Genomic DNA, 14,015 nt, shown 5'->3' with positions numbered 1-14,015 from the left:
GGTCTGCAAAACTTTTTTTAAGATTTTTTTGATGTGGACCATTTTTAAACTCTTTATTGAATTTATTACAATATTGCTTCTGTTTTCTGTTTTGGTTTTTTTTGGCTGTGAGGCATGTGGGATCTTAGCTCCCTGACAGGGATCGATCGAACCTGCTGCCCCTGCCTTGGAAGGCCAAGTCTTAACCACTGGACCGTTGGGGAAGTCCCTGCAAACTTTTTCTTAAAGGGCCAGATAATACATTCTTTATGTTTTATGGGCCAAGAGGCAAAACTGAGGCTATGACGTGGGTACTTATATTCTGGTCTTGAATTACCGTAAAGCATCAGGGATGGAGAGAAGACGTCAGATTAAAGAGATATTTAGGAAGTCAAGTCATCGAGACTCGGTTGTTCAGGTCATGGGTGGGATGAAGAAACTGCTGACGGAGAAAGGGCACAAGAGCAACATCTAGAGAACCCAGTGTTGCTGTGTTAGGTGGGGCTCTCCAGAAGCAGAGCCTGAGATTGGGATCCTTGTGAAGTTGATTTATTGAGGGATTGCTATTCAGAACAACCTGCAAGACAGGGAGGGGTGAAGCAGGGAGAGGCTAGCGTTGGCCTGGTCACAGATCAAGGGCTTTGGAGCATAAACTATACCACAGTGACGTCTTCCCTTAAGGCAGAGGGCCAGCATTTTATACTCTGTACTAGCCATTGTTTGTGGGCTGCCCCTAAGGGGTGTAAGTTCCCAGATGAGGCAGCTCTTGTTGCCTCAGAACCACCTCTTTTCTAGAGAAAGGGGGGATGTAGGCTGAGAGCCCACGTTCATGGCAGCTGGGGGTGGGCGCCTCGACCCTGAAGAGGGATGTGGGCAGAACACCACAGTGTTTCCTACAGTCCTTGCACTGCTCAGACCCACCTGCCTCTCAGGTTAAGTTGATCTCACCTGCCTATTGACAGACAAGAATTGTCATTGGTTTGGGATGTATAGGGCAACCCGAAGGATAGCAGGCAATCCTCACAGGGTGTCATCTCCAAGCTGGTACCTCAGCTGCATCTGTACGAGGCCATTCTACCATCTCTCAGGTCTGCAGCCTTTGCGTGGTGCGGAACCTAGGATTATGGACCCATGGCCACACAACCTTTTCTGCAATTCGGACCTCTGTTCTGCAACGATATTGCATGAGAGCCCATGCCAGTGAATCAGACACTCTGTGAGCCCTCAGGTAAGGGTGCTGTCCTCAGGTTCCATAGGATGGAGAGGCAAACACATACCCAGAAGATGTATCAATTCGGGTCAAGGCGAATCACTGCCCTCCCCATGATAGAAGGGGTCCTATGTAGTAAACTTGCACCGGGTGGCTGGTTGGTCTCCTCGTGGGATGCTATTGTATCAGGGGCTCAGCTTTGGTCTCTGTGGGTGACAGGTTGGACATTCAGCAGTGGCAGTAGCTAGATCAGCCCTGGTGACAGGGAGCCCAAGCTGTGGGCTCATATCTAACTCATATCTAACTTGATCTCTGTCTTCCTGATACTCTGTTCTCCATGGCACTCCCTGGAGGCCCATATTGTGTAATCACGAGATGGAGAGCAAGGGGTGGGGAAAGAGACTGGCCAAGTCACCCTGCCTGCTTGGTTGTTTGGTGCCTCTTCTGCACTGGACACTCCCTGGCATCTGTTAAAATGTGCTACGTGGATCCTCACGCTTTGCCCACTCCCAGAGGTCTAACCACATGCCTCTATCCCAGTCCTCCCATCTCGGATAGGCCATGCTTGCTCTCTCCAGGCCTCTGACCAGCTGGCTAAGCTATTTGCCCCTGCCCACGAGCACGTGTACATCTTTTCTCAGTGACTTCTCTCTCCGTGCAGAATAGAAGACCAGGCTCACTGTCCAAATCTCTGCCCATTGGAAGAATGCCCTCTCACGGGAGGCTTTCTGCCCCTTGAGTGGGGCTGTAGTGCAGGCTCCGTCCACACGTGGTTGGCACCAACATACAAAGTGGCCTCATCTGTGAACCACACTCAGGAATCTTCCTTGTCTGCCAGCTGGTTATAACAAGCCCTCCATGCGGCAATAGATCCCTGCCAAGGGGAGGTGCTGGGGCACAACACCATCCGAGTCTTGGGGTCTCACTTCTTCCCTACTAGGGGCCTGACTTTGGTACAGAAGAACGGCCTCGGTGGGGCATCCAGCCTTTCTGAGTTTCCGCCTATGATGAAGTCTACGCCTCATCTTGCTCTTTCTGGCCTCCAGCTGCAGAAGATAAGCTCAGTGCTTCTTGTCAAGAGGTTTCCGTGGACTCTCACACTTTTTTGGGTTTTTTTTTTTGCCCTTGCCACGTGGCTTGCGGGATCTTAGTTCCCCAACCAGGGATCGAACCTGTGCCCCCTGCAGTGGAAGTCTGGAGTCCTGACCACTGGACCGCCAAGGAATTCCCACTCACACTTTGTTTTGAATGGCTGATGAAGAGATCTGGGACTGTCATTTCCTTTCTTTCAATGAATCAGTGACACTCGGCAATAGTCACTCAGTTGCACAGTCCTAACAGTTATTCTTTCCTCCCACCTCTCAAATGCCAGAGACATTGCATCAGCTGGCACAGCCCCCTGACCCGTGTGCCACCCCAGGTCACTGCAGGTGAAGATCACAGCAGAGGCACGGCTACCCCATGCCCGCGACTGTCACCAGTGATGGTACCTCCTTCACATCTGGTCAGTGACCCGCCTCCAGTGTCTTATTCCCAGAGGCTGCCTCCCAGGCCCCCTCCTGGCACCCACTATCTTAGTCTGGTTCCCTAGGAGCAGAGCCTGAAATGGGCCTTCAGATTCCCGTGATTTACTGAGGGAGTGCACTCAGGAGAAACCCACAAAGGAGACAGTGAGGGTGAAGAGAAGGGGAAAGGGTAGGGTAAGCATCTGGCCTCAGGTGAAGTCCAACCCTGACCCGATCCACAGGGAACGCTACCCACACTGCAGCAAAGAGGCTGTCATCTGGTGGCTTTTAACCATCAGTCTTTGGCTGCGGAACCCTCGACAGGGGTGCATGTGTGGGGGCAGGAGTGGGTGACATCCCAGGCAAGGAGGTCCCTGTCTGCTGAGGACAATTGTCTGGTGAAGAGAAGTGAGCTGCTGGCAGCCAACACCCTCAGCACTGGAGGGATGGGCGCCAGCCAGAGAAGGAGAGCCTGACGGACCTCCGCTGTACCTAGTGACTGTGGAACCCATGAAGACGATTAAGAAGGCATGGTCGGGGGACTTCAGGAGCGCTGACCACCCAGAAGAGGGGGCTGTCATGGAACCCAAGAGAAGGAGGTTTCAAGGCAGAACTGGCAACCGTCAAAGGCAGCTGTGAGGTCCAGTCTCCAAAAGTGGCACGGACTTGAAAAACTAAGGGGTCGTAGGTGAGCTTGCAAGAGAAGTTTCAGAGAACTTCAGAGCCGTGGGCTGCAGGGTGTCAAGGATGATGGGCGATCAAGGAAAGACGGAGCAGTCTGCATGAGAAGGAGCAGAGAGAGGCTGGACAGCAAAGGGTGTGGAGGCGGCTCTTAGACCCGAGGCCCAAAGCTCCAGGCCTGCGGAAGGGGGTGGGGGAGGGTAAAGGGAAGGGGCTGAAATCCCTCCCAGAAGAGAAGGAGGTGATGGTGTCAGGGGCTGGGGAGGGGCTGTCCCTGACTGGGGAAGGGACACCACATCCTCTGGGCCTGGGCGGAAGAAGATAAGGCCGGGGCAGGATGGAGGTAGGTTTGTGGGTGGGGGAAAGTTAGTGGGGGTGTGTGTGATGGGGGTGTAGCCTGCTTAGAGCAAGGTGGGCGTGGTGGAGCAGGCTGCTGGAACAGAGAAAGAGGGAAATGGGTGGACAGGTGGAGACACCCTGCCCTGAGGCCTCAGTGAGGCGGGAGACCCTAATTTGCCGTGGCAGCCACCTGCAGGCGGAATAACTTTTCCTGCCAGCATCCTGTGGCCTTTTGTGGCAGGACAGTCATTGGATTCAGGGTGAGGGCTTTGCAGGCTGGGTTGGGAAGAACGGAAACCCAAGACCCATGGGCTGGAGCATGTGCTGCATGGTCCGAGTGAGGGGAGGGAGGGAGGGAGGACAGCGGAGGGCGGAGGGGGCAGTGGCAGGAGGCTGAGCTCCAAGCCGCCTTGAGCCAGGCCCTTGCTGGGCTTTTCCCACGGGCTTTTCTCATTCTAGGCCCACAGAAGGAAGTAGCTGGTCTCAGGAGGAGTTAGTGGGATGGAATGGGCGGGTCTCCACGCAGCCTTGCTAGGCAGCCTGTATTCAGCTGTATCCCTGGCTTCAGGTTCTGAAGCTAGAATAGCAGGAAGGTTTGCGTTTTATCGTGAATTTAGGGGAGATATGGCCCTGCCTCTCCCTCTCCACCCGCTGCTCACTTCCTGCCTTTAAGGCAATGGCATTCAAGCTTTTTGCTTTTAACCACAACCCACAAGTAAGAATTAATTTTACATCATGATTCAGCAGACTCACACACACAACTGCAACAAAAGTTTCACGATACAATCCTCACTCTTACTTTGTAGGGTGCTCTTGATGTTTCCTACTTTATTCTCATCTATTTCTTTAAAAAGTGCTGGTCACAACCCACCAAACTGATTTCATGGGCCACTCAGTGAGGCCACAGGGAAGCACTGCTCCAAGGCAGTGGGGAGCTGGGGGCCCCTTTGGGAAACCGTCATTGATGCTACTCAGCCCTCTTCCAGGAGTGTCTGTTCTCAGAGAAAACACCTCTTGCCGGCAGAAGGCAGTGGCCACGGGATTCCATTTCTAATGTAAATTCTCCTTCTCCCCTCCCCTTCCATCTCCCCCCAAGAAGAGAAACTGGCCACCCCAGAGAAGGCCCCCTATTCTCCATGGGCCGTCCCGTGGCTGATGACACCCTGCTCCCCCCGCCACACGCACATATTCCAGGGGATATATTTTGGGGTGCCTGCCAGACCCCACTTCCTTCTTTGGACTTGTCCTTACCCGGTCTGTGTGGAGGGAAGGCTACGACAGCCACATTTGCTTATGTCCTATGGCCCGAGGCCAGAGCTGAGTAAAGGGGGGGACAGTGGTTGGCTGCTGGGCCCTGAGAATCATATTCACTTCCCCAAAGTTCAGGAGGGGACAAGGAAGGGCAGTCGTTTGTGTGCCTGAGGCTGTAAAGACAGTTAGAACCAGAGCCTGGCCAGGGGCTGTAGCAAAGTAACCTATGTAAATTGCAGTCATGGGCAAGAGGAGACCCAAGGTCCCCTTCAAGGGGAGGGGGGCAGGGGTGCTGAGAAGTGGGGTGGCCAGAGAGAGGTGGCCAACAGGAAAGCGTCTGTATTAACTTGAGAAGGTACCTGTTCCTAAGCCCAGAGAATCCACAAGGGCTCGCCATCTGAGCCCAGCCAGCATCGTACACCCGCCCCGAGTCACACTGGGTCTGTCTCCAGCACCCCATATAGGGCCTGGCACCGTTCAGGGCCCCCTCCCCAGGACCAGGGCCTGCTGGAGACGGGGTCCACCAGGAGGTGAGGACACTGGGCTCTGAACATTCACCTGAGCCAGGTTCCAGGGCCACTTCCGGGACCCCTGTGTCAGGGGCTCCTCCATCTTAGCACCCGAAGCACCTGACTGCATAGTTTTTGTTTTGTTTTGTTTTGCAGGGTGATCGGGCAGGGGTGGTGCTAAAAAGCAAAAATCAGAAAACACCCAAACCGCCCCTTAACATTCACAAAATCGCTAGTTGGCCGAACCTTCGTTTTCGTCCATTTATTTAGAAAAAAATTAACATGGGCAAATGAGATACCTCAGTGTTACAACAGAGTATAGAAATGTCTAGCAAGAGTCCAATAATTTGATCTTTAAATACAAAAGAACCACATGAACACCTAATATACAGGTTTCATCTGAATACATATTTATTAGATAAATATTAGAGGTTGTCACATCATCTAACTACATACAGCTTTGCAAGACTAGAAATCACAATTAGTTTTCTGACCAGTTTAAAGTATGAAATGATTGCATTGTACAGAGATGTACAGAGACGATGACGGTCGCAGTGGGAGTTACTTCAGGCTGCACGGTGGGTGTGTTCATGTGTGTGTACGTGTGAAATCACCTGCGATCATGATATCAAAAATTATACAAAGTATGAATTTGGTTACAATTTTCTTCTGAAATCCTCGTTTCTTTTCATTATTTCCATAGCACCCTAAAAATACACAGGTGGCAGGACTAGTACACTGAAGCTAAGTAGTACATGTAGGTAGAATAAAAACAAAACGGAACAAAAAAAACTCCTTTCTACACAGAGTCAGAGTATATTACATGAGTGAGACAGATGCGGAGAGAGACCTCACAGACGCTAACAGACAGGATCTAGTTTTTCCACGTGAAGATGGAGTTCCAAGCCTTTTTTTTTGTTTTGTTCCGGAAAATAAAAACAATACACATTCCGAGGGAAATGAATGCATCTGTTAACATGTCTCTATTTCTCATTTACATATGTACACACGTCCCTTGAGTGGCTGCTGCCCACGTCGCCCTGTCTGGATGGGTCAGGCCGAGGGAGCAGACGTGTAGCTCTCTGGGGGTTCAGGGCTTCCGTTACGGAGAAAGTATTAGAAGTTTCTTAAAAAATAAAAATGGCTACAGGAACATGATACATGGGTAAAGCTTCAAACCAAGAAGATGGGGCTGATTGCTTGTACTTGGGCCTTCCCACCTGCCCGCCAGCGCCCTATCCATTCTGTGGAGTGGAGACAGAAACATGCCTATGGGCTGGGTGGATGCTCGTCATGGAGAAGTGGCTTTGCTGAGGCTTTGTTTTTGCTGAGGTTACTTATGGCTCCAAGTAGTCATCCGAAAGGATCAGGGAAGCATCTCCCCAGAGTTCAGAACCGCCCCTGCGCGGGGAGGCTGTCATCACCTGAATGTGTCACCAACTGGGGCTCGCTACAGCCCCGGACGCCTTGATGCCTCCCCCCACCCCCCGACCTGGCTCCAGAGCCGCTCTGGAGGAGGACACGCCCAGAGCGCGGGCTGCAGGCGCCACGGTTCTGGAAAGCTCTTTGCTGAACTTGCTGGTGGAGGCTTGCTTGGGAGGGGACCCGGGAAACCTGCCTCAGGTGTCAGGTGCCGAGCCCATGGCTTCCTCAGAGATGGCCGAGGCAGGTGCCTGGAGCCTGGGCTGTGGGGAACAGATTGACCCTCTGTGCTAGAAAGCTGTGGATAGGTCAGTGAGCAGAGGGGGACACCCCGATAACAACCAGAACGGACCCCAGGCCTTTCTGAGAAAGAGTTGCACAGCAGGAAGTGGGAACTTCTAAGGAAGGCATCTGTAAATCTGTCTGGGGCAGAACATTCCCAGATGGCCTGACACAGCTGGGGCTACTGGCCACTGGGCAGAGACGGCCACATGCTACCTGGCGTCGTCTTGTCCCCACCAGCCAACTGGGGATGGCTCCAAATGGCGGGTGGCCTGGTCTTCTAACTCACTGTACAGCCACCCATGCTCTCAGTCCCTTCTTCTGTACAAATGGCCCTGGTTGCTTTTTTGTTTTTGTTTGTTGTTTTTCTTAAAAAAGGGACTCGGTCTTTGTCGTTGAGTCAAGGTATTTTAAAAACACCAGCAAAGGCTATAACCAGGTCATGAAAATGTTGAATATTATCAAAGACAATACTAAAATATTCACAAAGATATTTACAAAAGCAATTCTTAAAATAATTGATTTGTATACGGAACACCACGCTGTTTGAAAAAACCTCTGACAACGGGACAAAGGAAAAGGGGTGGGGATGGGACGATGGCAGCTTTCCTACAGAAAACCTTGTGCCGGGCCGTCTGGTACAGCGACTGGAAGTCAACAGCTGGGGCCAACGTTCCGGTCACATCCAGAGGAGTGCTGGGGGTGTTCCCCCAACCCCCAACAGAGAGGGAGACGGAGACTGAGAACACAGACAGTGGACGGGGGAGCAGGTGAGGGCCTCGGGCAGCAGCAGGGGAGGGGCGCGATGAATTTACAGAGGGGACGCAAGTGACCCAACGGCCCAGCATCACCGGCCATGCGGCTCGGGGAGCACAAGGGAGCCTGGAACAAAACGGACTCACAAGAAGCTACCCGGGAGACTCCGAGAGCGAGCAGTTAGCTGGATGGAGCGAAGCGCGGAGGGAAAACCAGAGGCTGCTTCTGCTGGAGCAGGAGTGTGGGGTGAGCTTTCGAGGCCGGAGGGACATGGAGGGAAGGAGAGGCTGGCAGCCAAGCGCGGGGTCTGAGACAGCCACAGAAACACCACGCGACGCTCGAGGGCACATCCTGGCACACGCGGCGACAGACTGGGCTGGAGCCGGGGGCGGCCTCGAGCACAGGGACAGGTCAGACCAGACAGAGGAGCCGGAGAGAGACAGTGATGCCCGGGGTTCCTGCTGCTGAGCCCCTGCATCCCCTGCCTTTCCACCACTCACCTTGCCGTCTGGGTAGACATAGGGGCACCGGGACAGAGGGAAGTGGGTGTCCCACGTAACAGTCTTGGAGAGGCGGGCGAGGGGGGAGCAGAGGAAGGAAACAGGACGCATGGAGAGAAATGGGTCGCTTGCTGTCCAAGTCCAGTGTTCCTTTTCCCCAGATGACTTTGCGGCTTTAAGATGCTGTCATTTAAGAACAGGGGGTGGCTTGGAGCAAAGCTGTAGTTGGCCATTTCTGTTGGACTCCAAATCCGGCTGGCGGCACTCCCCCCTTCCCCAATTAAGGGCACAATAACTTCAGCTGGATTCTTTCTCGCTCTGGCCCCGCTAAGGCTGGGCCCTGGCCTGAGTCAGAGGTTGCGGAGCCATCCTGGCTCTGCGGAGGCCTTGACTCCCTTTTCCACCGGTCCCCAAGCAGGAATGGCTCACCCTCTCCCAAACACAGACGCTTGTCTTTTTTTTCTCTGCTCTCTGAGAGTGTTTACAGGGTATCCTGGCTTAGAGGTCTGGGGTCAAAGCGATAACCTTGGCCCCTAAGAGTTCTCTTTCCCAGAGGTTTGTGCTTTTCTGTGGTGGGTGGTAGTGGTGGTGGGCAGGCCGCTCTCACTGCCACCAACCTCTGCTGCTCCTCCAAGGCTCGGGGCCGCTGGGATACGGGGGCCCCTCCCTCAGGTTCACAGTCACGTGGAGGCGGCTCTGGGCCGGGAAGCAGGGAGGCCGGGTTACAGTTTAGAAACTGGAAGAACCTGGGGGGCACTGGAGGGTCATCTGGAAGCCGCCGTCAGTGTGTGCCCCCTCCCCGGGCCAGCGCCCTGTCTCGAGGGTCATCTTTGGGGCCTGCTCTGGGCGTGGGCTCCAGACCTGCACCGCCTTCACAGTGCACCCTCCCGCCCCTAGGCTCTGAAGGCCGCAGCAGGGGCGGTCCGAGGGCACGGGCTCCCGGCGGGAAAGTGTGTGGGGCAGATGGGGAAGGAGGCCGCGTGGGGAGGGGTGGCCCCGACGGAGGGGTGGGCTTCAGTTGTTCTCAAAGAGAGACAGGAGGTCATCATTACTATTGCTCGGCAGGTCGGGGGGATCCAGGTACGAGAGGAGCTCATCAGGGTTTGTGAGTTCTGGAAGGAGCTGGAAAAGAAGTACAGAAGCTCAGATGAGGTGTCGGCTGAAGGCTGGGCCGGCCCAGGGCGAGGAAGCAGGGCACCCTCGGGCCTGTTCGCTTGCCTTCTACCTGCCTCCTGGGGTCCTGGTCCAAACAGGGGAAACTAACAGTGCCGGTGGTCCCCGGATGCATCCAGGCCACCGTGCTAGTCTGGGGCACACCCGTGCTTATTTCAAGTCTAGAAAAGTGGAGCCCTTGGCCCACCAGCTGCGAAGGCTCCTCACGCACAGTGTTCCTGAGACCCTGCCACAAGGGGCTGGGGGTCACTCATGCCTCCCAGGAGAAGCCATGTGGCTTTGCATGTAAGGCTGGCAGGTCTCTGCGGCTCCCAGCACCCCACACCTCCCCCAAGAGCTCCCGGCTCCTTGCTGAGCCCGCGGCTAGCTGGGCAGCACTGCTCTTCCCTGTAGACTCCGGGAAGAGGCTACAGACCGTCCCTACCCTCTACTGTGAGGTCCTTGGACTCTTTCGGTCACACAGGGGACCTCATCAATCTAGAAGCACCTGCCCTGGCCTGGGGAGGAGAGTCGGGCAAGAATCCAAGATGGCGCCAAAGCTGAGTGAATCCGGTTCACCAGAGACTCTTGCTGGGGCCAAGGGGGACTCTTGCTGGGGCTGGGACGTGACCAAGGAGAGGGCAGGCCTCCTCTCTGGGAATCTAGAGCCTGGGGGCGAGGGGTGGGCGGGGCAAGGGCCGTGTCCCTCGCTGGCAGCCCTGCCCAGCTACCCAACACCCATCATTCAGTGTCCCCCTTGCCCACCTTCCAGACCATTCAGTTCTCAAGGGGGGTGATCCCTGAATCTCAGCTGCCCGCTTCTGCCTCAGTCACACGACGCCCCCCGCCCCCGCCCCCCAGTGTGACCCGAGGCCGAGCCTTCTGTCACCCCACGTGGGGGCCTCTCAGAGTGAGCGATGGAGTGAGCAAAAGCACAGGGCATGGACAACACACAGACTAGAAACTGGAGACACACACCAGCGAGACAGACAGAGGGACCTGTCCCTCCAGCCCCTCCCCTGCCTTGGGCCAGAGAGCGGCAGATGCAGCGATGGCAAGCCGATGTCGGGGAACGGGAGGTGGGAAGAAGGGGGGGGAGGGACCCTCCTGTGCTGCCTCCAGGACCGGCCCAGAGGGACTCTGTGAGGGCCTGGGGGAGGGAGGGCAGGGCCGGGCGGCAGGACTGTGGCCAACGGGACGGGGGCGGGGCCAGCAGGGTGGGGCAAGGGGTGTGGCACCCTCGCTGAGGCTTGCCCACTGTGGGGTTCCCCGGTCCTGGAGCCACAGGGGAGGCAGGTTGGCGGGGCCCACCCTCCGCCCGCCCACCCGCTCCTCACCGCTGTACCTCTCCTCCACCCCGGGCCTCGGGCCCTCGACACCCGCCCCTGCTCTCGGGCAGTCCCGGCCCCAGGCCAAGACACATGGTGACCCCAACTTACATCCAGCGAAGGCTCCGGCATGTCGGACGCTCCCTGCGCTCCGGCCTGACCCTCTAAGGCTGAGGAGGGGTTAAAGGTCAGGTCACTGTGTGGATGGTTGCCGGGAGCGGCCTGTGGCGGTTGCCGGGGAGGCTGGGAAGGAGGAGGAGCCCCACTGTGATGTAATGGAGGCCCTGACTGGCTGCTGGGGTGTGGGACGTGCAAACCTTGTTGCATGGAGGGATGGGGCTGGTCAGAACTGCCAGCATGTGGCATCTGTGGAGGAGGAGAGAGCAGGAAAAAGAAAGGTGAGGTGACGAGGTACAGCGACGAGATGCCTGGAGAAATGAAAACCAAACAAAACCAGGAAAATAACGAAACCCCCAAAACAAAGCCACCCCTCTACAAAGCTGAATGCTTTTTTTTTTTTCTGCAGAGAAACAAACAAACAAGCAAACAAATCCTCCCCCCAAAACCGCCAGTCAGGGGGGCTGAAGCCACGTGGGGCAGGGAGGGAGGCGGCCAGGGGCTCTGAGACTAGCAGAGACCCTGAGATCGGGGCCCAGGCCCCTGGGAGCCCCTCTGTCTCCCTAGCCCGGACACCAGCACAATGAACAACAGCAAGGGCAGGATGGAGAAGCGAAATGGGCATGTTTCCGGGGAGCAGGGAGGCGGGCGGGAGTGCCGCTGGCGGCGTGGTGCAGGCCTGAGCCGGGGCGGCGGGGAGCAGACACGGACAACAGCATGGGGCAGGCGTGCAGCTCACGGGGGTCTGCGCCTCCATGCGGGCCCTGGCCTGGGGGCGACACGAGGCACGCCGGCTCCGGGGGCAGCGGGGCCTCGGTGTAAGCTCTGCCTGCTGTCCCGGGGTAGGACGGAGCTGAGCCCAAAGTAAAGGAGGCGACCTGGGGCTTCTGAGTCCTGCCAGACCTTCCTGCTGGCCACCCACCTAGGCAGCAACAGGCGTGCTTCTCTCGTAGATAACCTAGGCGCCCCCCCGCGCCCTGCGCGTGTCCTGAACCGTCGGGGCTATTGGTGGGCAGGGGACACGAGTGGGTGGGACTTAAACTTCCCCTGTCGGTCTGTTTGCTGCCTCAAGGCACCCTGCCTTCAGAGTTCAGGTCTCGGAGTGAAAGGCCAAGTCTAAGTCCGGGGCCCCACCCACGGCATCCCCAACGGTCCCCGGGCCCCCCTCACACTCTGCGAGTGAAGGGAGCTCACTGACTGGCCAGGCCTCTCGCTTGGAATGGGCAGCCAGGTGACTAAATGTCTCCCTGGTCACTACCCTCCTCCCAGCCCTGTCTTCTGGGCCACACAGAAACACTGACACTTCTTTCGTGGGTTTGCAAACGGCAGTGACACCATCCCTGATCTTCTCCAGACACCAGTTCCTCTTCCTGTTTCTCCTAAAAGCTGCTCCCCAAGCCTTGCTGTGTGGGCTGGCCCCTGCCCACGGTCCAGGCAGCCCTCTGCAGCACAGTGCCCCTCCAGCCCGGGCCTTGAGAACGAGGGATGACCATGTGACATGAAGGCTGCTGACCCTGGGGGAACCACTTGTGGGGTGCACACAAAGTAAGAAGAACCAGAAGCGGCAGGACAGCCCTCATAGCTGTCGGCGAGGCCAGCCTGTGACGCTCTGTAGCGACCATTCTGGGAAGTAGGGGGCAGGGAGGGGCTCCACACTCCTGGAGCAGCCCAGCCCCAGACAGACAGCCCCCAGATCTGCTGACACAACTAACGCCCTCGGCCCTGACATCTTGCTGGATTATCTCAGAACCTGGAGGGGCAAGTGCTCTCTGGGACCTGCCGACACACCTGTCAACCTCCCACCTGGCATGGGAGAGCCTTGGGTGGGCCAGCACCTGGCTGGAGCCCTCCCACCAGTCCGTGCGCCTGGGAATCCTTCCTGGCCTCGTGCTCAGCCGGGTCAGGCTGCTCTGGTTGGGCAGGTGGGTTGTTGACCTGTGACTGCACCACACCACCTTGCACAGCTGTACCTCTGGGTCCGGTTCTCAACTAACAAAAGCCCAGAAACGGACAAGGACAGTGCATATCTGAAAAGCTTCCTGGGGGGGCTGTGAAGTCAACTCAAGGGCTTAAGTCCCTCTGCGAGGACCCTGGTGGCAGGGCTGACAGGGCAGGAAAATGCCTTGTTGGACGCAGAAAGCACATAGCACCCCTGCTGCCATCTTCCAGTGCTGGGAACTGTGAGGAGACAGAAGGTGCCAGATCAACGTGGAGCAGGGGTGTGATCTGGGTGATTCCTGGACATGGAAGGTTGACATCCTGGGGAGCAGGGCTGGGGAAGGAGGCCAGGAGAGACGCCCTCTGAAAGTGGAAGCCCCATGGAGCAGAAAGTAACTTGTGCAAACATGGCAGAAGGCTGGTGAAAGCAGCTATTTCCAACCTGGCATTCTGGGTTCCTGCAGGAAGGCTGCTGCAGTGCCCCTCATTTAGAGTCCTTCTGGCTAATAGTCACTCCTGCTGAGAACTGGTGGCTCTGGTGCCCAGGACAGTCCCTGGCCCAGTGCTGGATGTTTCCCAACTCCATGTCAGCTGTGGGTAACACAGTACAATCCACAGGCCCCTTCCTTCCAGGCCACATGATGGAGACTGGGAGAGCTTGGAGAGGTACCTTCGGGTGTAGGCCCAACTCCACTGCCAGGCATTGGCAAGACCCCTGGACCCTTCTTTCTGGCTGCTGTGGCCCAGGACCCACGGCCAGGCCCTCAGTTTCCTCAAAACCCCAAGTGTTCTTCCTCCATCCAGGCACTGCCAGAACTTTTGCTCCATTCGCTTGAGGCCTGTGTCTGTCTTGCTTACACCTGGTACAAGGCACGGCCGGGAGACCAGGCTCAGAAAACGTCTGCTAGATCAAGGGCAATCCTCCATCGCTGCCTAGATAAGGACTCGGGAGGCAGCCAGGCCTCCCACCACTGCTGTCGGCGCCACAGGAAGGGAAGGCCTCTGGGCAGCACAGGCCACCTCACCTGAAGGGGCTTTCTCAGCGA

At 56.5% G+C, this 14,015-nt stretch overlaps 1 protein-coding gene across 11 annotated transcripts in view; it reads right to left on the bottom strand.

Annotated features, from left to right (window-relative positions):
• Nucleotides 1-5,721: 5,721 nt before the first annotated feature.
• The window catches only part of ZMIZ1 (zinc finger MIZ-type containing 1), a 230,753-nt gene continuing 222,459 nt past the window's right edge, over nucleotides 5,722-14,015 (bottom strand). For 8 of the 11 annotated variants that reach the window (XM_033433994.2, XM_033433999.2, XM_033433998.2 and 5 more), the window contains one exon: nucleotides 9,563-11,280. In XM_033433994.2, the coding sequence (XP_033289885.1) occupies nucleotides 10,492-11,280 (789 nt within the window). In that variant the 3' untranslated portion in view covers nucleotides 9,563-10,491. The other 3 variants (XM_033434003.2, XM_033434004.2, XM_033434005.2) reach the window with 2 other exon arrangements.

This window comes from Orcinus orca, chromosome 14, assembly GCF_937001465.1.
Source record: "Orcinus orca chromosome 14, mOrcOrc1.1, whole genome shotgun sequence".
NCBI classification, from domain to species: domain Eukaryota; kingdom Metazoa; phylum Chordata; class Mammalia; order Artiodactyla; family Delphinidae; genus Orcinus; species Orcinus orca.
Note: the sequence above shows the minus strand (reverse complement) of the source record. Positions and strands in the feature narration are given on the sequence as shown.